The sequence below is a fragment of the Hippopotamus amphibius genome, chromosome 17, assembly GCF_030028045.1.
Source record: "Hippopotamus amphibius kiboko isolate mHipAmp2 chromosome 17, mHipAmp2.hap2, whole genome shotgun sequence".
Taxonomy (NCBI): Eukaryota; Metazoa; Chordata; class Mammalia; order Artiodactyla; family Hippopotamidae; genus Hippopotamus; species Hippopotamus amphibius.
Window position 1 is genome coordinate 41,019,153 of NC_080202.1, and position 27,991 is coordinate 41,047,143.

A 27,991-nucleotide genomic window follows, 5' to 3' on the forward strand; every position below is an offset into this window, starting at 1 on the left:
TCTTGTCCTCGCCACCATCTCTCTCAAGCACTGGGAGCTGTGAAAGCCTGCGTGAACCTCTGAGTTAGCCCAGCCTGACACCGGGCACCCACTTTTGACACACGCAACTTCTAGTGATTTCTGGTGGCCCCTACTGTAAAGTGTGTTTTCTGAACTCACTGCCCCGTGACTGGCATCAGGCTGGGCATGGCAGCATCCCCAGGGCCTGCTCAGCACTCATGTGCTAAACAGGTCTGGGGGGACAGCCAGCACCCCACCTGCCCCACCCCTTGTGGGGTGGCTTGCTGAGTCTAAAGTCCGCGCTGGGGCCTCAGCACTGGGCCACTGACTCTGGAGTGACAGAAAGCAGCTGCCAGAGCAAAGTGCCAGAAAGGGTCAAAACATTTTATTCTCTTAATTTTTTTTCTTTTTTAATAAAGTTAAACAGTAAAACAAAAATTCACAAGCTGCCCTGTCCACCCCCCACCTCCCTCCCCTACCCGCAGTCTTCGGCGCTGGCTTCCTTTCCTTCACCCCACTCACACAGACACAGGGTATCCAATTGAAAAAACAAAACTGCTCTAAGTACGTGGAGACATGATGAAGGGAGGAGGTGAATTGTGTCCACATTCGAGGTTAAACTGAGCAAGTCTGCCTTTTCTGGGTTCTGGATGGTTTCCTTTCATTAGCCAAATTGAAAAAAGAAATTTCCTGGACCAGATGCTATAGGGAAGAGAAGAGCTTGTTAGCTGGCTCTGAGAGTTTTCTGCGGAAGAGCACTTTGCCCTGATTACGGAGACTCTTCAAGGGCTGCTTCAAACTTAAACAGAAAAACCTCTAAGGGTATCAAACAGGCTGGGCCCTAGGGTGTAGGAGGGAGCATGTGAGCGGGTTGTATGTGTAACAGTTCTAACACCTGCACTCTTGCAAAGAAGCTCTGGTACCAAGCAGCTTGGAGACGCCTCCCGGCCCCATGCAGTTGTGGCACTAATGCTCCCTAGGCCAGGTGTGCCCGCGAACCCCTCCTCCATCCTCAGCAGCACCTGAGTGGGTACATGTCCTGCTAGATGAGAATTCTGCTGCCTCCACTGATAGGCCCCTCTGACTCTCAAAGTGCTGCCTAACTGGGGAGTCCCTGTGTTGGCTTGTGGTCTGGGAACTCAGGCACACCCACCTTCAAAGCTGAAGCCCCCAGGACCGCCAAAGAATGCCTTGAAGATATTGTTTGCATCAAAATCTGTGGAGCAAAGTGAAAAACAAAGAAAGGCACAAATAAGTAAAAAAATTAGAAGTGTCTAAAGAGGAACTTAAGAGAGAATGGGTCTCCAAAGCTTTCCCAGATAATAGCACTTCCCTCCTTTCCCCAAACTTCACCAACAAGAGGTGATCTCACTACTTGATTCCACTCCTGGGATGTGTCCCCTTCTCCTTCCAAGCGTGGTCCCAAAGGAGAGCTTTCTTTGCCTCAACCCACTTCGCTGGGCCTTCGCAACAACTGGAAATGCCATTTGCACTTTATGACACAAGGCTTTCCCCACATTCTGTCTTCCTATAATGCCGGGGCTGTTACTGAAAAGGTTAAAATTTATCACTGAAGTGCTACCAAGACTGTAGATAAGAATGAGACCTGTGATTCACTGCATGTGTTTGATGCCATCCTCTGTCTACACCGTAAGCCAGGCAATGAAAGTTTTAGGTTATTAAGCACCTACCAGGTGCTAATCGGGGTGCTGGGTACTTTGCATACCTCATATCATTCCCAATTTATACTCAACAAAACCTAAGTGGGAAGCTCAGGTAATGTGCCCAAGATCACGTGGCCAGTGAAAGCAACAAAACTGAACACTGCCAACTCCTGTCTGCCTACAGCGCCGTGCTCCCTCCACCAGGCCACGGCAGGTCTCACTCCCCAGTCGGCCTGACTCCCTAAGCTGCACAGGATTTATCGCCACCAGCCAATCCCACAGGCACATCGTGTCCAAAAGTGAATTCTTCTTTGCCTGTGTATCTGCTCATCTTCCCGGGTCCCCCAGCTCAGTGACTGGTCCCATCGAGTCAGCTATGCCAAAGCCACTCTCGACTTCGTCCTCTGCCTCCTGGCAAGTTCAGCAGCCAACTCCGGCTGATTCTCACACCATCTCCCGACTGCTCTCTGATCCCCGTCTAGTGATGATGTGTGCCGTCCTCGTCACCCTTTCCACACCGGCTCTCCTCACTGTCGTTACACATGTATCTCCAGAGCCTAAATCAGCTCCATGGCTCCCCTACTTAAATCCCTTCCACAGCGTTCGACTGCTTACAGCTCTTCTCAACTTCTCAACGGGGCAGGGCAATGTTGATTACTGATAAACCTGGGTTTTCTTTTTTTTTGGCCACACCTTAAGGCATGCAGGATCCCAGTTCCCTGACCAGGAATCAAACCCATGCCCTCTGCAGTGGAAGTGCAGAGTCCCAACCACTGGACTGCCAGGGAAGTCGAAACATGGGTTTTTAAAACACACCCACCCCAGCCCCTGAACTGGCACGGTCAGGATTACCTATATAGCATCATTAACCTCTTAAATTCCAATAGGTTTTCTCAGGGGAAGAGAAAGGGCTGGCACCCGAGGCAGCTGTGCATAGTTCAGGGCTGCTTTTCTCCCCTGAGCTCACAGCGAGCAATGACGCTCACAGCGAGCAATGACGCTCACAGCTGCGCTTTGCTTCATTCTAAGTCTTCTGGGGAAACTGCAGTCTGCGAGGGCTTACAGGAACGTGCGAGACGCATAAATACCACTCAGCAAACACTCTGCAGCCGGGGAAAAAAGAACTTCCAGCCAAAAGGAAAGGCCCATGTTCTTGCCTGTAGCCTCCATGGCCGGCTGAGGACTGACCCAGATGCTGTGTGGCTCTCACCGCCCTGCGGCCTGAGCACCCTCTGTGCTCCTAGCCGAGCCCCTGATAGTTCCCCCAAGGTGCTACGCTTTTCTGCACATCCAAGCCCTCCCTTGCCAGTGCTGACCTCCTCAGCACCCACTCTGCGCCTGCTTTACACTTGACTGCCCTCGCTGGACTCCATGTATATTAAACCAGGGATGAGACTTGGCCTGTGGGCCAGAGTTGGCAGACCCCTGGACTATGGGTCCTGGAGGTCAGGGAACCTGTTTGATTCACCTTTGTTACTTTCCACACCCATCACAGCACTGCACAGGTTACAGGTACTCCTTAGAGTCCACTTTACAAACTGCTGGGCATCACTGGCTGATGACATAAGACTCTCCCTCTGGAGTGTCTTCAGAAAAAGATGTTAACATTCCACAGCTGTCAGATTCATCCCAGGCTGTCCCAACCAACTCCCAACTCACCACCCATATTCATGCCCTCTTCATCCAGGTCTTGTCCACTGTCATAGCGAGTCTTTTTCTTGGGATCAGAGAGAATGGTAAAAGCTTCTCCGACTTCCTTGAACTTTTTCTCCTCCTCCTTCTGAACTTCGGCACTGGCTCCACTGTGCCGATCTAAAGGGAGGAGTACAGGAAGAACTCAAGTGTCTCAAGAAAACAGAGTTTAAGAGAAAGACCACATTATGTCTGATTTTAGAATCTGGCACTCCCCAAATCTGGAGGGTATGGAACTGAGCAACACCTTATTCCAGCTGAGGAGCCTCTCTGGGGCTTTTGTGCTGGACTGAGCTTTAGCAGCGGCCAGCCTGGCCTGCCCCTCCCACTGAGCCTCCCCGCCCCCCCCCCCCCACCCCCCCCCCGCTCTACCTGGATGGTGCATCAAGGCCCGTTTCCGATAAGCTTTCTTGATCTCGTCCTCAGAGGCATTCTTGTCTACTCCAAGAATCTTGTAGTAATCTTTCCTCTTACTCTTCTTCAGTTCCAGCTGTGCATTTTTTAGGAGCTGTTTGTGTTCTGGAGGAAGACGTCTAGCGTCAACGGACAAATCTGATTCTGGCTTCCCTCACCAGATCCCAGCCCAGCTGCTCTGGAGTCAGAAGCCTTGTTAACCATATCAGAGGCATTTATGGTGTTTTCTTCTGGAGATTAAAAAAATCTACTCATACATCAGCCTCATCACACAGAGAAGGAAGTGAAAGTGACAGGGCTGGGGACCAGAGAACGGGTGCCTTGTCCCACTCTTAGGATCTCTGTTCACTTCTTCAAATAAGCTCCAGGTTCATCCCTGAATCAAACTACTCCTGTGTCCAGTTTTAGGATCTACCAGTCAGACCACACAGCTCCCTGAGAAACATGCTCTCAAACTTCTTTACCTTTTGTTTTCTCCGTCTGATATACTTTTTCATAGTCCCGTACTGCTTCTTCATACTGTTCTGTGTCCATGTAACTGAGAAGGAAATACAGGGCAGTACAGCGACATAAATAGCAATGGCCTTCAGTATCGCACTGGGGGAAGAGGCATGGCTCAAGCAAGAGATACACACTTTCGGTTGTGACGCTTCGTGAAACAGGGGTCCTTCAGCTAGCCACGAGAAAAATGAACTACCAATTCCTCAAGAAAAACAGAGACAGGTCTCATGCCACTTGCACTAGCCAGCAAAGTGAGACTCTGCTCTGAGCAGAAAGCAACCAAGGGGAGAAAGTTCCTTGATTTCACTCAGAGCCAGCGAGATCTGGATCGCCTTAGGAGAGACATGGTGTAGGTACCTACTTGATTACTTGGGACTGAAACACAGGAGAAAAATTATCCAGTGAGATCAATGGATATGGAAGAGCTTTGAAACCGAGAGTGCCGTAAACATGCAGGGCCAGCTGCAATCCAGACAGATGTGGGATTAGTCAGCCACTAGAAGGATCAAGTTCAAGGTGGTGGCTGCTGGCAAATGCTTCCATGAAGACTAATCAATCTGAGAGATGTAGGTTAGTGGGATAGAAAAGGAGACTGTGAACACAGGCTTGCTTCTATTTCAATAGCACAGAAGAAAGGAGGAAACCAGCTTGACAGGCTGATTGGCAGACCTTTTAAGTGTCTCTTCCACAGAACTAGAGTGGCATTTTCCTGATATCACCGGCTCCAAAACTGGCCTACCGATTAAACAGACTCTGGGAGGAGTTCCAGAGACAGTCACCATCAGCTGAGGGGTCGCAAGTGTCCACGCAGTGCAGCTAGCCACTGCTAGCACTGCTGCCACAAGCCCACTTCACACACATCACAGAGCCCCAGCAGGCTTAGAGGCCAGGACAGGGGGAGCGGTACTGGTGTGGCTGGCAAAAGAGAAGCCGAACACCTCAGGCACCTCTGATTTTCTGGCCACATATCGATTTGACTTTTAAAAAATGGTGACAAAACCAATGCCCTACAGATGCAGGGAACAAATGCTACTAGGAGTACAGAGAACCCATTTGCAGGATGGAGTATAATAATATAAACTGAAGTAACAGAATATGTATAACTGACAGCTCTGGGTATACAATGATGTAACAAACAAGCCGCCTTGATGGACTTTCCAGGCCCTTACGTAATATACTAAATAAGCTTATGTTGGGATTTGCATTTTTACTTCACACTTATTTTTAATTCAATGACAGCCTTACATTAAAAAAAAATTTTTTTTTTTTAAATTGAAGACAAAGCAGAAAAGTAAAGCTTGAGGGCAAACGGAAAACTGCAGTCCATGATGGGAGATGCAGCAAAGGTCTGGCCTCTCCCAACCTGTAGGGGTGAGCTGAGGCGGACTGGGGCAGCAGTCAGACCTCTCATAAGGCTCTGGCCTGAACTAATCTCCAGTACTTCTTGTGAATCCCAGCTGCTTGAGGAACCTGTTGCCAAGTTCTCAGCCAACTGTGCCAAACAGTGCATGCGGTCCTCTGTGGCAGGATCTCACTGCAGAGCCACTCAGAGAACAGTTCTGTTTCCACCACAAAGATAAGGAGCTGATCAAAGCAATTTCTGATTTTTGTTTACTGCACACATATGAAAGATATAACCCTTCACCCCACTACCCTCCTAACGAATCCAGAATTTTCTGTTCTCTTCCACTTTTGTCTTCCAAAGCTACCATGTGTGTCTGCCAAGTGGTTTGAAAAGATGAGATGACTGACACAGTTGGTCTCAGAGAATCTGTAAAATAACTTTGTGTATGTCTGTTTGACAGATTTAGTCATCTACTTAGAAATTCACTTAAAAAAAGCATTACACACAGGAGCAGTTTTCATATTTTTTACCAACGTGGATAATTTTGGGAAAACTAAATGGGAAATAGTCCATGCTCTGCACTACTGGTGAGACTGGGAAGCTTAAAGAACTACAGGCTCATCACGTAGCAGTAACAGCACTTGTTCTTTGGCTATGACATTTCATGATAAGCAATGGGAGGGGTGGTGGAGGATTGGTATACAACAAATAGGTCTTCCTTTAGGAACTTTAAAGACAGGACCTTCTTCTCTGTATGGGAAATAATCTGAAATGAGAAAAGATGGATTCTGGGGAGATGTCTCTCCTACCCCTTGCTAATGTTCCTGTCTGGAGGCAAGAGTCTAGTGAGTTCAAGAATAAGATGAACAAGTACTCTGGGGAGGAACCTGACTCTGAAGGCAAATCTAAGCACTCGATCTAGGCAGGCATATCCTGGCTCATAAATCACCTCGTTCAAACAAGGATATTTGAAAGGGGGCCTCTGTATAATGCTGCGACTCCGAGTCAGGTTAAATCCCTTCCTATCGAAAGACTGTCTCCCCTAACCCAGAACGTACAGGATAGGCACTACTCTCAACTATCACAAGAGAGATCTTATTCTTCCTCTTCCAAGCACCATACATTCATTCCACAAAATATTAAATGAGTGAGCACCTACTGTGTGCCAAGCACTGTGCCAAGTTAGAGCAAAAGTGTACAACACAAAATAAAATCTCCAAAGGAAATGGATTTAAACTTTAACAAAAGGAATTTGGGTCAGGCATCAGAGGAAACTTACTGACCGTGAGGGGCGTAAGACACAGGCATGGGAGACTGAGGGAGCTTGTGCAATCTCCTCCGCTGGAGGTCTATAAAGATAGTCTAGGGCTGGAACAATCCCACCTAGAGGCAGGGGGAAGGACCAAATGACCTCACAACATCCCTGGGTCTGCTTCATCGTCCGTAATACAATCCCCCTGGAAGGCCAGCAGCAACTCCCTCTTCCCCCACCCACCAGAGGAACTTACCACTGAGCTCTTCTCAAGTAGGCTTTTATATAAGTGTCATCGAGCTTCACTGCGTTTGTGCAGTCTTCTATTGCATCATCTAGTTTCCTAAGCTTCAGGAGAGAGAGAGCAGTCATACTTCACATCTTGGGTGACTGAGGGAGCCCAGAAGCTGTGGGCATGGCTTCAAAATTCTAAGAGGATCGATCAGTCGTGCTGGCCCCCTAACTGCCACACTCATTCTTGGTCACTGGGAGAGTCAGTATCTCAGAGGGCTAAGGACACCAAATTCAAAACTGGTTTCTTTCCTAAGTGATGGAAGCCAGGCACACTTATCTGCAAGGATAAACCACCTCTACCATTCCAGGTTAGTGCCCAACCAAGACATGGAAAGAGTAAGGGTCGTTCCTGCCTCTTATTCTTCCAGAGGCCAACTGGAGGGATCAGAATTACTGTAATTTTTCAAACTACTAGGACTCTGCAAGAGTAAGCAGCCTGTTCTTGTTTCTGACGGTTGTGTGGGACAGCACTTAGGACATTTTCAACTGAGCATGGTGACCATCAGTTATACTGGAGAAAAAACTAAGCCTGCCTTATACTCTAATTTCCTCCAAATCACTCCTTAAAAAGAAATAATCACCTGCTTAGGCAAAAAGAAGCAATACTTGCTTTAAAAATTGTCCTAAAGCCTCTAGCCATTCTTTTACTAGAGAAAAGAAGCTTAAAGAAGAAAAGGTGGAAACATCTTTCAAAATTGTCCCTCAAGTGCCCCGAAATTCCTCAGAAGGAAGTTCCTAACAAGTTGAAATATCAACCTTTTCTCTTCTCATCTGGCTGACATTCATTGGGCAAATTTCCCAAGACCTCTTTGTTGGCCCTTAAAAATATCCATAGGCCCCAAGCCCCAGAACAAGTGCTTACCTTGGAATTAACCGTACCCCGATTACAGTAGAGTTTAGCATTTGTTTTTATATTATTGGGGTCTATCCCCAGGGCTTCTGTGTACAGTTCATATGCTAGCTTGTAATTTCCTTCTTTAAATGCTTTATTCCCATCTTCTTTCTTTGCTTTAAGTGCTTTGGCATTCTACAGAGAAAAGCAAGGGGAGGTCAGTTCATCCAGAAAGCCTTAGACCATTGCAGAGAGAGGCCAGAGTCTATTTTCAATTTCTTAGCTCTCAGCAGTTTAGCGTCACACAGCTCCCTGGGGCCACCCTGCCCAACCCCACCACCTGGGCTATTTGTTGCTCACTGGTGCTTCCTACAGAGTGGACAGGGGAAACCAGGATTTAGAAAAGAATACCAGTGAGACCTGTGTTACCCAGGATTTACCTTCACTCCCCAAGATAAGCATTACTATCTTTTCTTCACTGAAGGAAGAAAACAAAACACACTTAGATATTAAAAGGATCTGACCCTATATGATCACATTTACCTTTAGGCAAATAAAAGTTGTCCTGAAATAATTTCTAATGAAAGGACCAAGCATCCTGGCAAGGCGGGAAGAAGAGTTATCACATTCCCTGTGATTCTAAAACCTTCCACCCTAACTCCCTTAACGGCTCAAAAAGGAAGCTTTGTCTCCTACCCAGATCTGGTGCCTAGAACTTACTCGGCAAGCAACGCAGGCTTTCTCATGGTCAGGAGCCATCCTGAGAGCTTGTACAAAAAACTGAACCGCCTTCTCAATACAATCTTCATAATAAAGGCAAAGACCTCGTACATACAGAGCGTCGGCATTGGTGGAATCCATTCGTAAAATGTCACTGCAACGGCCAGAAAGGGGCACATTCAGCTGTGGTTTGGATCTCCCCCACCATTACTATCCTTTGGCCAGCTTTTTCTCGACCACATGTCTAATGTGGGAAGTATCCAAAGGTAGACAGATTCCCAAGAACTCTTCCCAAACTGTCCCCAAAGAAATCACCTGTATCTATTCTTATATACTTGTGTCTCACAATCTTTATTAGAACAGGGGTTGGCAAATACAGCCCACAGGGTCAAATCCTACCTGCTGCTGGTTTTGTAAATAAAGTTGTATTGAAACCCTGCCATACCACTCGTTTATCTATTCTCTGTGGCTGCTTTTATACTACAGTGACAGAGCTGCACTGTTAACAGAGAACTGCAAAGCACAAAATGTTTACTATCCTGCCCTTTATAGTCTGCAAACCCCTTGAGCAGAAAGAACATTTAAAAAACAGAAACACGAAAAATTCACCTATCTGTTCTTTCACATACAGCTCAAGTATCTACTGAACTCCTATATAATACCCTTGGGTTTTCAGACCAACTAACTTTTGGCCTTAAGTCCCAGGAAGGTCTGATCACCCTGGCTGGCCGACCTACAGGACCATATGTTAAATCCTGTTGTAGAGAGCTGCCAGACAGCATCTATCCAGTGGAATCTGGCATTTCAGTGCAAAACTGGCCTGACTTTATACCTGGCCACAGACTGTGCTTCTGGATAACGACCCAGCATTGCTAAACATTCTGCTTTGAGGATTTTGAAGCGATGGCAGGCAGGGGCATATTCTAGGGCACGGTCCATGCAGAAAACAACCTATGGGGAAGAAGAAACCAAGTAAGATTCTTCATCTTGGACTCCAGAAATGTCTTCACTTTAGTTTGGTCACAGGCAACAGACAGATTCAAAGGGAAGTAATACTAGAATTTAAGAATATACCTAATTTATCTGATTAAACCACTGAAATGAGGAGAGCAGCTGATCTAGATGATAAAGATGGCGGCAAACAGTTACTGAGTACGTTACCTACTAACCCACTTAATGCTCACAACAATTTTCTGAAGTAGGTAATATCATTACCCTTATTTTACTGAGGAAAAAATCTAAAGTAGAGAGATTAAGTAACTTGTTCAAGGTCACCACAGCTTGAACCTTGGATCAAATAGGAACAGAATTTGATCTTAGACTCAAAGACTCCAGAGCCTATAACCTTAATCACTATGCTCAGGTGCCTCCACAGGGAATCATAATGACAGTGACTGTGGCCAAAACTCACATTCTCCTAGTGCAAACACTATTTTTTTTTTAAATTTTATTCGCTGTGTTGGGTCTTTGTTGCTGTGCACGGGCTTTCTTTAGTTGCGGTGAGCTGGGGCTACTCTTCATTGTGGTGCGCAGGCTCCTCATTGCCGTGGCTTCTCTTACTGAGGAGCATGGGCTTCAGCAGTTGTGGCACATGGGCTCAACAGTTGTGGCTCACAGGCTCTAGAGCACAGGCTCAATAGTTGTGGCACACGGACTTAGTTGCTCCGAGGCATGTGGAATCTTCCCGGACCAGGGATCAAACCTGTGTTCTCTGCATTGGCAGGCGGATTCTTAACCACTGCCCCACCACGGAAGCCCTAGAAACACTATTATCTGCTACTTTGCATAATTCATCATGTTAGCCGAGTAAGACAAAGAATACCAAAAAGGCCCTGATAAAGAATCTCTGCTCCCTGAATTACTGAAATTGCTCACAGCTCCCTCCTTCCTGTGGCAGGAGCCTCACGTCTCACTGCGTGCCCTGGTGGCAACTCTTCCACTTCCACTTTAGTACAGAAATATCCAATAAAGTAGTTTATTTTCAATAGTCCTAAACTATACCTAACACATTGCTATCCAAACCAAAAAGTTTCTCTTTCTCACTCACACACACACACACACACACACACACACACACAGCTGAGATTATTTCAGTTATCCAGCTTCATAAAGGCTCTCCATATATTTCCATTTTTTCTGAGTTTGTTCTCTGAGCTCTCACTTTTGGTTTATCTGCTATTCGCGGGAGATCCTTGCTGACTCATATTTTCCTCCAAGAATAACTGACCCAACAGAGAAATCTGGAGTTAAGGAACATACATTCCCTCTAAGAATCTGGTCATGGGGATCAGGAAGAGATGAAGTCTGAAACTCAGAAGCAGAAATAACTCAAACTCCATCAACAGGAGACTAGTTAGGTAATGTAGACAATCATACTATAGAACACTATGTGGGGGCTTCCCTGGTGGTGCACTGATTAAGAATCCGCCTGCCAATGCAGGAGACATGGGTTCGAGCCCTGGTCCTACTGAGCCTGCGCTCTAGAGCCCGAGAGCCACAACTACTGAGCCTATGTGCCGCTACTGAAGCCCGTGCTCCACAAGAGAAACCACTGCAACGAGAAGCCCATGCACCGCAACAAAGAGAAGCCCCTGCTTGCCACAACTAGACAGAGCCCGCACACAGCATCAAAGACCCAACGCAGTCAAAAAATTAAATTAATTAAAAAAAAAAAGAACACTATGTGGATCTAAAATAGAATGAAGAAGCTCTCCATATATTAATACAGAAAGACCTCCAAGGCCTACTAAGTGGGAAAAAAAAAAAAGATACAGAACTTTGCATGGTGTTATTACCTTTCATGCAAAAAAAAAAAAAAAAGGAAGGAAGAAAGAAAATTAAGAATCTGTATTTGTATTTGTTGGGAATTCCCTGGTTGTCCAGTGGTTAGGACTCAACATTTTCACTGCCAGGGCCCGGGTTCAAGGCCTGGTCAGGGAACGAAGATCCTGCAAACCACGAGGAGCGGCCAAAAAAAAAAAAATATCTATTTTTGTATTTGCATATTTATGCAGAAAACTGTGGCAGAAAATAGAATAAGAACAGTGGTTACCCAAGGGGTGAGAAATAAGCAGACAGAAGACAAGTTTGAGGGAGTACTTATCACTGAGTATTTGTTTATACTTTCTAGCTTTTGAACCAAGAATAGCACCTATTCAAATATTTAAATTTAAAAATAAAGGGAGACACCATGAGCTGTTGCGCTGGGAACACTTTCCGCAGTGTCAACAGAGCAGTGACGGAGACGCCTTTCCTTGAATGGCACAGGTTATGTTCTGGACAATATGAAAATGCAGGTATTGAGTAGGGTAGTCATGGGGCTAGTTTTCCCCTCCTTAAACAGAAAAAGAAATGGGGGGACAGCAGTCAGTCAAAATGTAAGCAGCCACACCCTGATGACTCTGAGAGGTTCCGTACTGAGACGGTTCAGCTCATGCAGGGGAGTGTCAGTTGGAGCCTCAGCGCTTCACGTCCCACCCCCAGCTCCCTATGACTATGGACAGCTGCAGGCAAAGAAGATCTTTGTTTCTTCCAAGTTCATCTGTTTCCCCTGCCAGGATCATAATTCTTCATTTGTGACATCACCATGAACTACAGTGGGGGGGGCTGGGATGTCACAAACAGAGGATTCTGTCACAAACTGGGGATTCTGGCTCCAGGGTGGGCAAGAAAGAAAAGAAACCCAAAAGACCGCCTTTCGAGACAAAGCTTTTGCCTATGCAAACCTCAGAAAACGTGACAGGAGGCAGAATTGCTTTCCAAACACACACACAACAACAACAACAACAACAACAACAACAACAAAAGGTATGAACTGCACTACAAAGACACTGTGGTTATTAAAACCAATGGACAGAAGAGAGATGCTAATAAGTTAATGCTGGGACTCTGTAGAAGCCAATCACATATTGCCAAATAAAAGACTGTCACAGTCTGTGACTTAATGATTCCTAAGTGTACCCTTTTATCAAGCATTTGAGTACCTGTGACAGAAAGCACTGAGCAAATTCTCACATATGAAGTGACAACTCCAATCCTTGGATGATACAAACTTAAGTGACCCTGAAAACTGATCCTGATCAGTGGTTTTTAACCCTTTTGGAGGCCACTTACCTCCCCTTCTGAAACACTAGGGAAAGCTATTCCCAGGTTCTATCTAAAGAAGGGCATCAGGAATTCCTCAGATGAGGGACAACCACTACAAACAAGACTGAGGAAGATAGCTGGAACTCTGATCCCTTTCCCGGGTTTCACACAGGTCAATGCCTTTGGCATATATATTCTTCCTGTACACAGCTCCATAAAGGACAGTGGTGTGCTTCTGTGGAAAGGCTTAACATCAAAATGGTAGTGATGACAGGTTATGTACACTATTCAAAAATGTAAAAGGGGCCTCTGGTTTTCATTTATAGCTCCATCTAGTTCACACAAAGCAGGTGTTAAAGCTAGCTCTCATTATTCTAAGGGTTATCCAAACCTAATATTTAATTCCAACTGGCTTTTTCTCTACTAACCAGCAAACTACTAACTACTACCTTATATCAGAAGCAGGAACAAACTCAAGTAACAAACTCGTATTGCTTTTTATTATAAAGTAAAATATAATTAAGAAAATAAGCAACTTAAAAAAATTTTTTCTAATGTGGAGCAACAGGGACTCTTTCATTGTTGGTGGGAGTGTAGAATGATACAGCCACTTCTGAACAGTCTGGTCGTTTCTTGCAAAACATAACATACTTTTACCACAGATCCAGCAACTGTGCTTCTTGGTATTAACCCAAAATAGTTGAAAGTTATACCCACAACAAAAACCTGCACACAGATGTCTAGAGCAGCTTTATTCATAATTGCCAAAAACTTGGTTGTAACAAATGTACCTCTGGAATTCCCCTCTGGGGAATGTTGATAATGGGGAGGCTATGCATGTGTGGGGCAGGGCATATGTGGGAAATCTCTGTACTCCCCTCTCAATCTGGCTGTACACCTAAAACTGTTCTAAAAACAATAAAAGTCTTTTAAAAAAAAACGGAGGAAAAAAGGTCAATGCCAAATTAAACTGGTAATTTACTATTCTAGCTTTTCTGTACCATACTACTCCTCCAATTACCCCAAACACACACACACACACAGAGCACTGTGAGAAAAGTGTAGATGAGACTTCCTCATAGTTAGCTGTACTTTACCTTCCGAAAATCCCGCTTCTCAAAATCCGTTTCTGCTATTTTCTCATATTCTATGACTGCATTAGCATTCTTGAACTATATCAGAAAAATCATACATGAGAGTTTTAATGAAGCTGTAGATTCAACAACCACAAAACCCAACAAGGCCTCGATGAATGTGTTATTTCAAGAAAATCAGAACCATAGACTTTTCACAAATCAATTTGGTGAAGATGTAGCCAAGACTCCTTAACAGAAAGGTTAAGGCCCAACCTTCACCCTCAGTTTGAATTTAAAGTCAGAAACAGAAGAGCCATGACATGATACATAAAAATAAAAGGCACGGTCAAGGGTTTAGTGAGACTCTCACTATAGTGCATCCAGGAGTACACTGCATACACGCAAAGATGCAACTAAAACATGTTTTAGCTGCTACCAATTTAATCAGGATCTGAATTCACTCAAATGTTTTCACCTCACTCAAATCAGCTCCTTGACGCATCTGCCCACTCACCCCAAGCCATCTCAGAAACCCTCCAAATTTCACAGATTTCCAAAGCTGTAAATCATATTCAAAACTCCTTTTACAGATAAGGAAGCTGAGGCTCAGCGAGACTATGATACTTGCACACAGTCACCCCCGGGTGGCTGATGGCAGAAGTGAGACAAGATCTCAATTCTGATTCTCAAGTCACGATTCCTCCCAGATGCACCACCCTATTTCTTCTGATACAGACAGAACCAGACCCATACCTCCTGCTGTGCCTGAGCGTTTCTGTGATCCAGTTCTAGGGCTCTCTGGAAACTACGACATGCTGCCATGGCATTCCCTAGAGATAGGTGGCATTTGCCCTCCCGTAGATGTCCCTAGAAGAAACACAAAGAGGGAAGAAAAGGAATATGACTGGCCAAGCAGAGAGAAATCAACAGCAGCAACACCCACACAAAACCAACAAGGGATGAAAATGGCTGGAGCGGCAGTTCTCAACCAGGGGTGATTCTGCCCTCCATGCGACCTTCAGCACCGTTAGAGATATTTTTGGTTGTCACAACTGGGAAGGGAGGAGGGTGCTACTCCTGTCTAGTGGTTAAAGGCCAGGGATCTGCTGAAAACATCCTACAATGCACAGGAGAGCCCCCCACAATAAAGAATTACCTAGCCCAAAACGTTAACAGTGTCAAAACTGAGGAACCCTGGGCTAGAGGAACTCAACTACAGCAACTCAGTCCCCAACAGCCCTATTACATACCCGGACGAAACTGTCATCCAACCTCACTGACTGCTGTGCGTCTCCAAGAGCTTCCCGGAACTTTCCAAGCATCATCAAGGTGGCGGCTCGATTCCCATAATAGCTAGCATTTTTAGGACACGTATCTACAGGAAAGGCAGAAGAAATGTAAACAAAGTTTAGCATGGGTCGCTGCTTCAAAAACTCAGGGGCCGTCTCCCTCACACAGGCAATATATCAAGGCAATCAAACTATAACAGGAATGCTGACATGCTCTCTTTAAGAGGCCACGGCCAAATTTTTGACCACTTGGTACAAATGGAAAGCAGCAATCATGCAATGAACTTACAAAGGAAAGTTATTTTAAAATAATTTACACTTAGCTTTCAAGTGCACTGATGATCCTTTAGGGGTGGGGGTTAGCATGTTTATCTTCTTAATGATTTGCATTTTATGTAATAAAACATGAAAATGAATTTGCATTTGTTGAGTTGTGGGTGGGGAGCCTGTAAACATGTTAGGTGAGAAAAATGCTGACATGGAATTAAAATATACTGGCAGGGACTTCCCAGGTGGCGCAGTGGTTAAGAATCCACCTGCCAATGCAGGGGACACGGGTTCGAGCCCTGGTCCGGGAAGATCCCACGTGCCACAGAGCAATTAAGCTCGTGTGTCACAACTACTGAGCCTGCGCTCCAGAGCCTGTGCTCCGCAACAGAGAAGCCACTGCAATGAAAAGCCCGTGCACCACAACGAGGAGCAGCCCCCACTCGCCACAACTAGGCTGTGCACAGCAATGAAGACCCAATGCAGCCAAAAATAAATTAATAAACAAATTAAAAATTAAAAAAAAAAAAAATATACTGGCAAATTGAGCATGGAGGTAACTTAAGACTTGTTAATATCTACAAAGGCCATTTTCTGAGACAGTAAACTAACTGGCAACGGCTGAGATGCACTTAGGTGGGTATCTTTTTGCCCTATTAGCTAGAATTTCTGGAATTGCCTTTAATTTGCCAAATGAAGAACTACCCGTTTGAGCTAGAAAAAGTTATCCCTCATGAGTCATTAAACCCGAAAGAGTTCACACAGTAACAGTTATCAACCCATTAAGCAGAAAGACTACTTCTTAGAGAGGAGCTATTTCTAACAGTATTTGACAAATTATTTTCTGGCTGTTATTCCTTCTCACCTATGGCTTTTGTGTAATAGTTATAAGCTTCATTGTAATCTTTCTTGGCATAGTATGCATTTCCTTGTTCCTTGAAAGATTCTGCTTCCCTGAAAAGGAAAGAGAAAGAAAATCATGTTACTACACACAGGGAATAACCTCTATAATCTCATGAGAGCAATCTTTTGGTCTAGAGCCCCCGGCACATTGAGCTGAAAGTTAATATGATACTTGAAGGAATTTATAGATTTGTTCGATGGGCTGATGGACCAAAAGGAGGTGCTAATGAAAGAATCCAAGTTCTTCAGATGCTGGGTTTTTGTCACTTAGATACATTCAAACTAAATCAAGAAACTCTCTCATGTTGCTTGACCTTCCTCACTACTCCTACCTGTAATCATTCCCCTTATGACAGGTAAATTTAGACATTCTCTCACAGAGATGGAATTTTTATATTTCTTTCCTTCCCACTGTGTCACAACTTCTGCCTCTTTAGCAAACTTACAAAAAATCAGTTATAGGTAATGCCATTCCGGGGCAACTGATTTCTCAATGTGAAATAGGTCATATTCTTGGAGTTTTAATGACTTATTCTCTTGAAAACTGGCTCACACATTTGTCACTGGAAGGACAAGCAGAACAAAAGCAGGTGGCAAAGGTGTTAAAAGCATAGCATATTGGTGTTTAAAATGGAGGAAAGAGTTGAGTGACAGCAGAGACCAAGAACTTGGACAACAGGGACATACAAATTATAGGCTGCCAGTGCCATGCTCTAAGAAGTCCCCACCTACTGGTGCTCTCTCTGCCCAGCACATCTACGTGGATACTTACTGCCGCTTCGACCATCCCTCTAGTACCTTGTATAACCACCCAATGGGGAGGTTATGAATATCAAAAATTTTGCCCTACCCCAAGATCCATTTTTTGAAGCTGTGCATGAGACAAACTGTACTTTCCAAAAGAAACAATGATATATAATTGGGAATTACATTCTTGACCAAAGAACTAGAATCAAATCATATATGACCAACAAAGTCTTAAAGAACAACCAACTTGTAACCTCTATCAAAGATACCCAAAATCACTCTAATGACCAACCTGAGTGACAAAGACAATTCTTTACCAAAATGAATACTGCAACGTAACTAAATATCTGGGCATTTCTGTTACAAGGAAGAATCTGTTCCTTTTTCTGTCCTCTACACATGCTAAAAGCCCAGTTCAAGGGCTGCCTGAAGTGGTGACAGAAGTACAGTTCTTAACCTTGGTGATGGTATCGTTGTTTACAGCTTGAGTCCATCGACATTGGCATTGGGGAGATTTGTATTTTTTTACTCACATTTTTTAAACTACAAACTGGCAAAGCTGCCCTCCTTTTATTGAGGTGATCTCCCTTTCCACCATTCTCCATCACTGTCCTGGCAAGCCCTATTAACACGAAAAGTCTGCTGGCAAGAAGAAGGAAAATGGAGGAATTCCCTCCAGCGGTTAGGACTCGGTACTTTCACTCCGGGGACTGAGTTTGATCCCTGGTCAGGGAACTAAGATCCCGCAAGCCAGGTGGCACAGCCCCAACCCCCACCCAAAAAAGAAGGAAAATGGAAATGACCTATAAATGCTGACAGATTTGAACTGTGATGGATTTGAGTAATTTTATTACACCAACTATCACAATGCTCTAATGAGGCCATCTGCTATTAAAAGTTCTCAAGAAGGATCCCCAAATGCAAGACTTGTAAGACCAAACACAATCTTTCTACATGGTGAACAATTTCAAATTAAGCCAGGCACTATCAAAACCATGAAAAGCCTATCCTTTAAGAGCAGACATGCCAAAAGATTTGAAGAAAGGGCTTCCCCAACACTGGACGTCAGAAGTTGAATCAAACCGCTATGAAGAAATGTAGTAAATTCAAAAGAGGCCATAGGCCCAAACTGTACCTGAGAAGATCTAGCCTTCTATTCAGTCAGCTAGTGGCTAAGACCACACAAATCCTTAAGGAAAATCAAAGGCATCTGGGCACTTGGATAGACACTGTGTCAGCATATAAAGCTTGTCAGTCAAAGGGGGGACATCTGTAGAGCTACAGAGGGGTGCCCTTTCTTTCCTGAAACACTCACTCCAGTGCAGGCCATGACTTCAGCACTGGTTTTCTAGCAAAAATGCAAAGGATGACTTCTGTGGAAAATCAGTAATTATTACTGAGGCCAGGTACTTTCCATACATTATCTTATGAGTTTCATTATTCCCAGTTTTCAACAGAAGAAATCAAGGCTTAGAGGTTAAAAACTGGCCAGAGGTCAGGGTGTCGACCCACCCCTGTCAGATCCCAGAGCTGTGCGCTATCTACTATGCTAAGCTCTCTCTAATGCTTACCTCTACCTATTGCCTAAGACTTTAAAAATTAATCTGTACTCTAAGAACAAAGAATATGAATTTTTTTCAACTAAAACACAAAAGAGCCCCAGCGTATAAAATCCAACTCTGGAACTGCAATCTGGATTTAAACAAGCCAAATGACATTTCTAACAATTAGTCATAGAGAGAGTAGGGCTCCTTTCCCTTTAAGATGCAAGACCTAGTGAACTGGACTTCGCCTCCCCCAAGAAATGCATTTCATTTTAGTAAATGGTGAGTAGATTCCATTCTAGAGCAAACAAAGCGAGTAATGTAGAGTCAGCCCACAGCAGAAAGAACAAGAAGAATTGTGTTGTGACAAGTTACCATGTTTTTAACCTCACACTGCACAGCATCAGGCCAGAATTAGCTATTCCCACACAACTGCCTCATGAAAAGGACTTATTTTCATAGAAACATGGTTGATTAACAGCTGCCTAAACAATGGGCACTTAGTGCTTTTAGACTGAATGCTTATTTTTTGCCTCCAGGTCCAACGCCCAAAGTGGAGTCCCTCCTTCATTTTGAACCTCCCCACCAAATACATGACAAGCTTTAACCAATGGGCCTGACCCTGCGAGACCAGCCGAGGAAAGAGTGGATCTTTGGAATCCAGCATGGCAGCAGCAAGAACTGAACAAGGCTGCATCAGGAACAATTCCAGGGTCAAATCCATTCAAGTCCTGCCTGGGAGTCTGGGAAAGGGCTGAAGCTTGTTCAAGTTGCCCTTACAGCAAAGGGACTGAAGGATGAGATGTCAAAGGCGTGGGACTGGAAAAGAAGGAGAAGAGCTGGTTAACACTGGAATTGAGGGCAATCTGGCGGTGGCATCTATCACTCCACTCACTGCCAGTCAATTCATTTGAGAACCAAGTGACGTTACAACATGCACCTAACTAAAACACATCAGTACTAAGAAAGGAAGAATTAGGATTAATTGGGTTCACCTGGATCAGGTAAAAAAAAGGAACAGATTCCAAAAGGGACTACACTAAACTACAGATTATTTTCTACAGCCACAAAATAAAATTCAGACTAAACCCTGAAATATAACACCACATCAAAATAGAGACTTGGCCATAACTGACCCGATGACGCTATTAACAGACACTGTATCTCTAGCGCATTTTCAAATTTTCAAAAGATTTCCAGTGAGGATCTTCACAATGGCCTTCCGACATGATGATGGTGATAATGTATATATAATGTGTCCTCCAACAGAGGAAGAGCTAGTGAGGCACAGGTGGGTGCACGGGTTTCCTAAATCTTAGTGTCTCATGTTTTCCCCACTAGATCCTGTTAGTGGCAAGGTTTTTAGATTAAAACTAGTTTATCCAGTTCCCCACCCAATCCTTGGATCAACTCTAAGCAGAATAAGCTTCGCTTCTCTGATTCACCAAAAGATGCTGGGAATGACTCTACCTCCACCAGACCAGTCCTTTGACTTTACCAACCAGCAACAAATTCTTGTGAAAACAGCTAGTAAAAGGTTTTCCAAAAACTCTGCCTCTTTGGATGTACGATGGGAGGGTGTCCCACAACAGGATCAGCAACAGAGTGTCAGGCCACCCTTCTCTCTGACAGACAGACAGGTAAGGAGAATACATTCTACTCTTGCTCTGCTTTGCTATTTTAAAATATATTGCTTTATTTTTCGGAAATAACCTCATCAATCAGAAAACAGCAGTATGAAAACCTGCTCTTCTAACACTACATGTGCATTAAAAATCTGTATATCCTCTGATCGCGCAGTTCCATTCTCTCTCTCCCAATTTAGCACTCATTCATCACAGACACTAATTACCTCAACAAACACTACCAAGGGAATCACCCGGCACCGCACAGGTCTTAGCAGGGCTCAGCATCATGTGATCACATCAGACAACCTGGGCTCATGATCACCAGCCAAAACTTTGCACATTAAAACACATTAAAACACCAAAGTTGAAACTGTAATGTGCCCCAAATTAGATGCTCTTAAAAACTTCCACTTTCTCTTTAAATACTTCCAAGTTGAACACTTAAGCAATATCTTTGCCTTAGGCCAACTAGTCTATCTTCTGGAAATTAAGAGGTATTTAGAAACTTTACTCAGCTCTCACTAACGCAGGATTCACTGGTAAGCAATTTCTTTTAAAAACCTCTCAACGTGACTGGGGTCTCTATGGAATTACTTCACATGTGTATTTGTAATGTATCATTTTAAAATTTATTATACTCCACTGCATGAAAAATAAAGATTAGCATGGCTTCACTATTCTATATTTGCAACTGAGGAAATACTGACTAGATTTCTCAGTGACCAAGGGTGAGGGGGGTGTGAACCACAGTGTGCTCTTATTTATTTCAAATTATTTGGCTAGATAATGTATTTTTAATAAAGTTCTGCTCTTCCAATAGCCATTAATAACAGCTTAAATCAAAACAGATGTAGCAGCTTGAATGAGGTCTTTTTTTTTCTTTTTCTTTGCATTTTCTTGATGTATCCTGCTACTCCAGAAGAGGAAGGAGAATATAGTTTTGCTGAAATCACAACTCTGGACAAAATGATTTCTTGTTAGAGCAGAGGAGTATTTAGGGGCCTCTGACCTGGAGACTATTTTACTGGCAGGAAGAACTTTAAAAAAAGATATCTTTCCTTTTTTCACCCTCAGGCTTTTAACAATAGATACTTCATACTGCCAATGAGTCAAGTATCCTTTACGCCTTCCTGTAATATTTACTACTTCCACAATATCACCCTTACTCTACAACTGTTGCACCAGTTTCTTTTATTCAGTCAAATTCACTAGTTGTCCGTTGATCTAGAAATGCCCTCCACCCTTCAGAATTTATGGGATCCTGGCCAGCCTGAGTAGAAATTCCTTCCTCCTTCCCACAGTACGAGACCTCTTGTCCCCAAAGGCATGCCACAGGGCCTGTTTCATGTTGTACTCGCTCTGACCCTCATGAAAGAGTAAAGTAACAGGAGCCCAGAAGCCTAACATTTACTCCACCTTATCAAATGCATACTATTCGATTTCTTTTTTATCCTTTAATCTAACAATTTAGGTTTCACATGGATATGTGGAAGCCATATATGACTGGAACAATTCCACAGATACAGCGTTCGCTAAATGCAAGGCGCTACATGCTGAGAGAAAATAAAGGCTTCATAAAGGTCCACAGAAAACAGAGGACGGGCTCTATCCAACTGCTACCTGCTGGTAAGGGTGGGATACCCAGCTTCCTTTACCCAACTTCCTACAGAACAGACAGCTTCTGCTTTCACTTAAAAGCCCAGTTAACACACCCACCCTTCCCCCCAAAAGAGAAGGAGCTGAAGATGAAAAAAATATACCAAACTGTCCTGTCTGGACTCTCAGGGAATCTCAACAGGGGCAGAGCCAGAAGGACCAAGAGAAGCCAAGTGCAGTCACAGACACAGACTACAAAAGGCAGCAGCACTCTCTACTGCTCAAGCAGGGAAGGACACCAGGCAACGCACTGGAGTTGACTATGTCTTATTCAAGGCGGAAAAAGAGGAAGCAATCAATCAAACCAGATGGAAATTCCATCACTGCAGGCAGAAGGGTGTTCACCCGGAAATAGTGACTTCAGCTGTGTTAAAAAAAAAAATGTATGCTAGTTCCTTAAATGAGCGATGTCACAATCTGTGGCATCTACCTACCAATCCTGTGCCCAGGGGTGAATGTGGCATCATTCACCCCTGGACACAGGAGACCCAACCATAAAGCTGATCCTGAGAAATAAGCCTCTCAGAAGCGACTCTGAGGACACAAGTCACTGGCTTTTCGGCATTAGCCAGAGACTTGTTTTCATAATATCTGCCCAAACCCACCATTTTCTATCCCTTGGTTTCCCATTCTGTGACATCTCCCACTATCCTCATGGGGACACTAACACTCATCAAAAATCTAGAACTGGGGAACTCCCTGGCTGTCCAGTGGTTAGGACTCTGCTTTCACAGCTGACGACCCAGGTTCAATCCCTAGTCAGGGAACTAAGATCAGGGAAGGAGCAGTATGGTGTGGCCAAAAAAAAAAAAAAAAAATCTAGAACTGAGGGACTATGATTACGAAAAAGGCTGCTGAGTTCTGTTCTGGTTTTTTTTTGGCAGGGGGTGGGGGTGGAGATGGGAACCAGAGTCGGGAGTCTACATTGTCAACTGTTATTTTGCTTCTCAAGTTTTCTTGGTTCTTTAGTTCATCAGGTGTTTGTCTATCTCAGAGCAAACTGCTTGAGGAAGAATTCTCAGGACGGAAACTCCAATAGAAGAGGGCCCTGATTACCTCACACACCCTCCTCAAAAGCCTAATATTAGAATCAGAAGAGACAGTTAACACTCTGCTTATCTGACAATCTGGCCTCCCCACACAAAGTCATAGGCCAGTAGACTATTAGGTCTCAGAATCAGACTCTGAAAGTCAAATATTCCTGCTCGTATTACCATTCTCGAAAGCATCACTCACTCATACCCCTGCCATGATGGGCTAAAACATAGAAACTGCTGTTTTGATCTGCACGGGGGAAAAAAAAGCTGTCAATCCAATAAAATGAACAGACTGCTGGAAAAACTTGTATGCTGAATCCTGTTCTTACTTATGAAATTCAGACAGTTTAAAAGAATACCTGGAACGACCTCTAAGTAACTTCCACATCACTCAGCACTGGAGAAAGGGGACCAAACATGAGTGGAGTAAGGGAGGAATGGGCTCTCAGAGGGACTTTGCGTCAGACCACAAGGCACCCAGGCAGCCACCGACCACTGTTCTCCAATCTTCTAAAGTCCTAGAGAAAGAAAGCAAAGGCAAGTGCCCAGTAGGCAGCTTTTAAAAACTTTAAAAATACTAGCTTCAATGACTAAACCAACCCCTGATTGGCTGGAATGTACAAGGCTGGGCTTTAAGCCAATCAGAGTTCTGGTCGTTGGGAATGAACTAGACACTAGAGCAACTGCCACTCACTTGGCCCAACATTTTATTAAAATTGCTCAATTTACCTGGCTTCAGTTAACACGTGGATCTGAATTAAAGCAGCAATGAACAGAGAGACCCTTCCTCCGTACTCCACCTTTGCTCCAGTGATGATTATTCAACAACTGTGCCCCTTGTTAATATCAGGGTTCAATCAGTAATTTGTTGGTATTCAGGATTCTGTATTCCTAGGTTTATCCCTTCCTTAACCACGACTTATTTGTCACACGTCCCATCTCTTCATCTCTGACCAAAATGAAAGTGAAGGCTGAGAGCAGTGTTTCTCACTGATTTGGGCTTAAGGTCAAAGACAAATTCCCATTCAGCTTGCAGGCTTTGTCTAGCTGCCTGCCCTGGAACTTCAAGAGAAAGTTTAGGGGGACAAAAACCTAAGAATTTGAAACAGAGTGGGGAAGAAGGGGGAAAGGCGCCCCCACAAGCCCTGCAGTTAAGCCCACAAACTCCAAAACACCCCCAAGAAGCTGCAGTGAACAGCAAGGACAGCAGACTCTGGGATATGGATTCAGGGTTCAGTGCTCCCCACCAACAATATGTGTAGAGAAATAAAAGGCAAAATCCCCGAAGAGTTTACAACACCTAAGTATTAAGAAAGGGCCTAATAATAATTGTTCTTGCTTGCCTCCATCAGGAAAACAGATACTGCGAAGTGCAGATTCTCAGCCTAAAAAATCAGGTAAGCATGCCCTGGCTCCTAAGTCAAGGGCGCCCGTTGGTTCTTTCAGCCCTCACTGCCCAGTCACGCCAGGTCTCTGCTGAGACATGGACGTGCTTCCTCTGTTGATGAGCACCTTGAAATGCTTTGGTTTTACCATAATAAAGACCACCTACAGAGGCCAAACCGCCCCCCAGTGCAGGAAATATGACCAGAGAGCCTTCACTCAAGGCAGGCATTCACATATTAGGGAAAACAGTCAGCAACTTACCAGGGAAATGTAAGGCCTTAAATTAGCTGAAATGTAAAACCTCAGAAATTTAGTCCTCTGGCTCCCCAAGTAGCTTTATTTGCTCTGGTGGGCAAAGAGAAATAATAATCTTCACGTCCAGAACCATGATCTATTTCGGAGTGCCAACTAACATGTCTTTTATTTTAGCCTCTCAGCTGCTATGAGGGAAAAAGAACTTTGTCCAGAGTGACAAGCGAAAAAACTGAAGTCCATTTCTTTCTCTCCAGGGACTCTAAAGCTAAGGAAATAAACATGTAGCCATTTAAAATGCTACAACCATGAGGGCCAAGGTCTTGAAAGCTCCCTCTCACTTTGCCCCTGTGGGACTGTGACAATTTAGCAGCAGCAGCAGCAGGATGCCCCTGGGCCACGATGCAAGGAAGGACTCCTTGCTGGACTTTACAAAAACAACCCAAGAGACCCATCTACTCCCGTGTCCCCAACTGACTTGGGAGTAGGACTGTAACAAGAGACAGGAACTTGGCTGAGTAACTAACCAAGTCAGTTAGTAAAGGGCATTTGTAAGAGACGTGCCTATCCCTGCCCTCTGCTGTGGCTACACAGGAGGATTTCAGATATGTGAAAAATGCAAAACAATCTTCCTCCAAAACTTCTAAGTCCCCACTCCATTTTCAGCATTGGAAAGCTACATGTAAACAAGGCTTTTTCTTACTAACAGAGCCCAATATTCATCCTTCTAAGGATGCCTTTTATGGTGGAAAGTCAAACTGGGATATTTTTGTTTATTTCACTATATTTTCCTTTAGATTTTTTTTCACATAAGTGGTAACAACAAACATATCTCATGTCTGAAAAAGATGATCTATATAAGTATGTTTAACATACAAGTCTTATTTCATAACAATGCATTTTTTCATGTTACAGTTTTTTTTCTTTGTGATAGATAAAACAATCGTGCGTTTTACAATCAATGACATCTTAAACTCCATGAAATAAGGCAGTTAACATATAAGTCAACACCCTCCCTTATTATGCTTACTGCTACCAAATACTGCATGTTTTTTTGTGTGTGATGTGGTCCCATTACAGCATCACTTGTTCTATGTCTTTTTGGATAGAACACCCTCTAAGACTGTGATTTTTTTTTTTAATTTTTTTAAGGAAAAGGATTTGCTTTACACAGGGGCTTGGACGTGAAACTCAAATTAGGGACAGTGCCTACATCAGAGATATACACTGAGTAGGGTGAGTTTATTTCAAATTACATATACCCCAACTCCCTATTTATGGCACAAAGAACCAATGAACTCTTTTCAAACACAAAGTAAATCCCTACAATTAATTTAAGTTCTGCCTGTATTGGGGGAGTTTTGCCTCCCATTTTGTAGTTCGTTAAGGATGCTAGTGATGCTTAATTCTAAATACCTGGAAAGAACTGGTTTGTGAAAACTCAAAACCATGAACAGAGAGAGACTAGACTCTGGTTTCCTGCCTTCTCTGGTATCCCAGGTACCTACTACACTTTGTCAAGGCTCTCAGCTCCCAACAGGTCAGGAACTTGGGACACTGACTGCAGTAACTACCCTTAACCTTGATAACTATTCATTCTGCCTCCTTGAGTACCTCTTATGTTTCAAATCTGGATAGTTAAGGGAGTCCAACTCGAGGATGGAAGATGCCTTTGAGGACTGGGGCGGGGAGGGTGGGGGGGGCTTGGGGGGGGGGCGTCAAGGAAGGGAGGGAAGATGGGGATATGTGTATAAAAACGGATGATTGAACCTGGTGTACCCCCCAAAAAAATTAATTAATTAATTAATTAATTAAAAAAATAAAAAAAGAAAAAAAGAAAGAAAAAAAAACCTCGGAATCCTGATTTCAGATCTCATGAACTAATCACCACCTCCAATCATCCAGACTGAAGCCATAATGGGCTTGGTTGAAAGACATGAAATATGCGGAAAGGAGACTGAGGGAACTGTAGTCAATTAACCCGAGGCTGATAAGGACAGGGCCCCAAACTTCCAGAACCTTTTCGCTAATTCTGCTTCAGAATCAGGACAAGTATGACTACCCACAACAGTGTTCCAACCCCACTTCCAATAACCTGCCTTAGCTGTAGCCAAAATCCAGAGTGTTCTCGAAAACCACTCACTCAGCAGCTCCCTTGGCTAGTCCGGACTGGCAATCTCGAGCCACTGCGGCTGCCCAGCAGCGCCAACAGCGCCCAAGCAGCTGCCCTCCTCCTTGCTGCTTAACTTAAGAAACAGCCCTGGGAAGAATGAGGACCTTAGAAAGGGTGGAGGAAGAGGGTTCGACGTGCAGAGCATGAGACAAAACTCCTCACCCTACTTTCTCGATCACCTTTACTTCTGGGGTAACCGAGGGGCCACCAGGTCAACAACGGAGACACACAATCACCTCGGGCCCAGAGTACTGCTCGCTGCTGGGGTATAAAAAGAGGAAAGCAAGGCCTTTAGAGATGCAAAGGGCTGACAGACAACAAGGCACAGAAGTTAACAAGAGAAGGAAGGGGTCGGGGACGATGTAAGAAGGCGTCATCATCGCCGCGCCGCCTCCCCCCCCTCGCAACAGACCTCCGAGAACCTCTCAGAGACCCGGCCTCTGCAATAAGGACGACCTTCCTCTCTGCAGGGAAACAGGGAAGGCAAACCTCCGAGAGCGCCCCTTCAGGGGGTCCATCCGGACTCGACCGCAAATGCGGGGCGAGGGGGGGGGTCTCGGAGGGCGGGGCATCGCATCTATAGGGGCTGCACCACCATAAGGACAGGCTTCCTGGAGCCATGGAGCTAAAGCTCGCCCTTTCCCCTATCCTGCCACCCGGTTACCTCTTCGCTTCCTCGTCGTCTTGCAGCTCTGGCTCGGTCGCCGCCATTACCACATCGCACTCCGCGGCAGCCGCCATCTTACCGCCGGGACCAGAGAGCCGGGTGGGAGGCCGGCGGTGCAGAGTACTTCCGGTCGGAGCATCGAGCAGCTCTGCGGCTCTGCGCCCAGAGGGGCTCCCTCGGGCCCGTCTACCAGCGAGAGGTCCTGCTTGGGGCCAGAGCGGCCTCCCGCCCTCGGAGGTCCAGGGTGGTCTCCGCGCCGGGGCGGGGGCCCAAGGACGGTTCTTGTGCGTAGGGGGCGCCACTTTACCCGTAGGTCGGAAAGGGGGTAGGGGAGGGTGTCGCCTCTCTAGGCTTTGGCTTGCCTCAGTATTCTGAGAGCTTCGTTGCCATAACAACTGCCAATCCTAGATAGTCTCCTGTGAGGCTCCGGGAGTCTGAATCCGGTACGGACCCGGTGACCCAGGACCCTAGAGAGAAAGAGCCCCGTACCACTACCTTCCCGACCTTGGATTATGTCCACAGCTTCCCTTTGCGAAAGGCAAGAAGAGACACTTTGAATCGAGTTT

The 27,991-nt window shown here is 44.8% G+C and overlaps 1 protein-coding gene across 6 annotated transcripts; it reads right to left on the reverse strand.

The window, feature by feature from the left end:
- Positions 1–383: 383 nt before the first annotated feature.
- DNAJC7 (DnaJ heat shock protein family (Hsp40) member C7) lies at positions 384–27,945 on the reverse strand. 6 transcript variants are annotated; one of them, XM_057714371.1, is made up of 16 exons: positions 27,423–27,544; positions 23,307–23,465; positions 19,407–19,445; positions 16,298–16,386; positions 15,127–15,251; positions 14,630–14,743; positions 13,898–13,972; positions 9,547–9,665; positions 8,715–8,868; positions 8,025–8,189; positions 7,125–7,216; positions 4,235–4,308; positions 3,729–3,875; positions 3,324–3,476; positions 1,154–1,216; positions 384–702 (listed from the first exon to the last, which is right to left on the reverse strand). In XM_057714371.1, exons 2-16 carry the CDS (start codon positions 23,333–23,335, stop codon positions 665–667), a joined length of 1,476 nt encoding a protein of 491 aa, XP_057570354.1. In that variant the 5' UTR covers positions 23,336–23,465; positions 27,423–27,544; the 3' UTR covers positions 384–664. The 6 variants fall into 6 exon arrangements, with proteins under 6 accessions (XP_057570354.1, XP_057570357.1, XP_057570352.1 ...); XM_057714374.1 differs by lacking the exons at positions 19,407–19,445; positions 23,307–23,465 and adding an exon at positions 26,921–27,019 and having other exon boundaries at positions 27,423–27,532; XM_057714369.1 differs by lacking the exon at positions 23,307–23,465 and having other exon boundaries at positions 27,423–27,528.
- Positions 27,946–27,991: the final 46 nt, after the last annotated feature.

Coding starts and splice junctions, on each gene's coding strand:
- DNAJC7 (XM_057714369.1), bottom strand. CDS start 27,499: ATGGCGGCTGCCGCGGAGTGCGATGTGGTAATGGCGGCGACCGAGCCA. Junction 8,869..9,546: donor GAAGCACAGTCTGTGGCCAG/GTATAAAGTCAG, acceptor TGGCCGTTGCAG/TGACATTTTACGAATGGATT. Junction 3,477..3,728: donor GGCCTTGATGCACCATCCAG/GTAGAGCGGGGG, acceptor TCCTCCCTTTAG/ATCGGCACAGTGGAGCCAGT.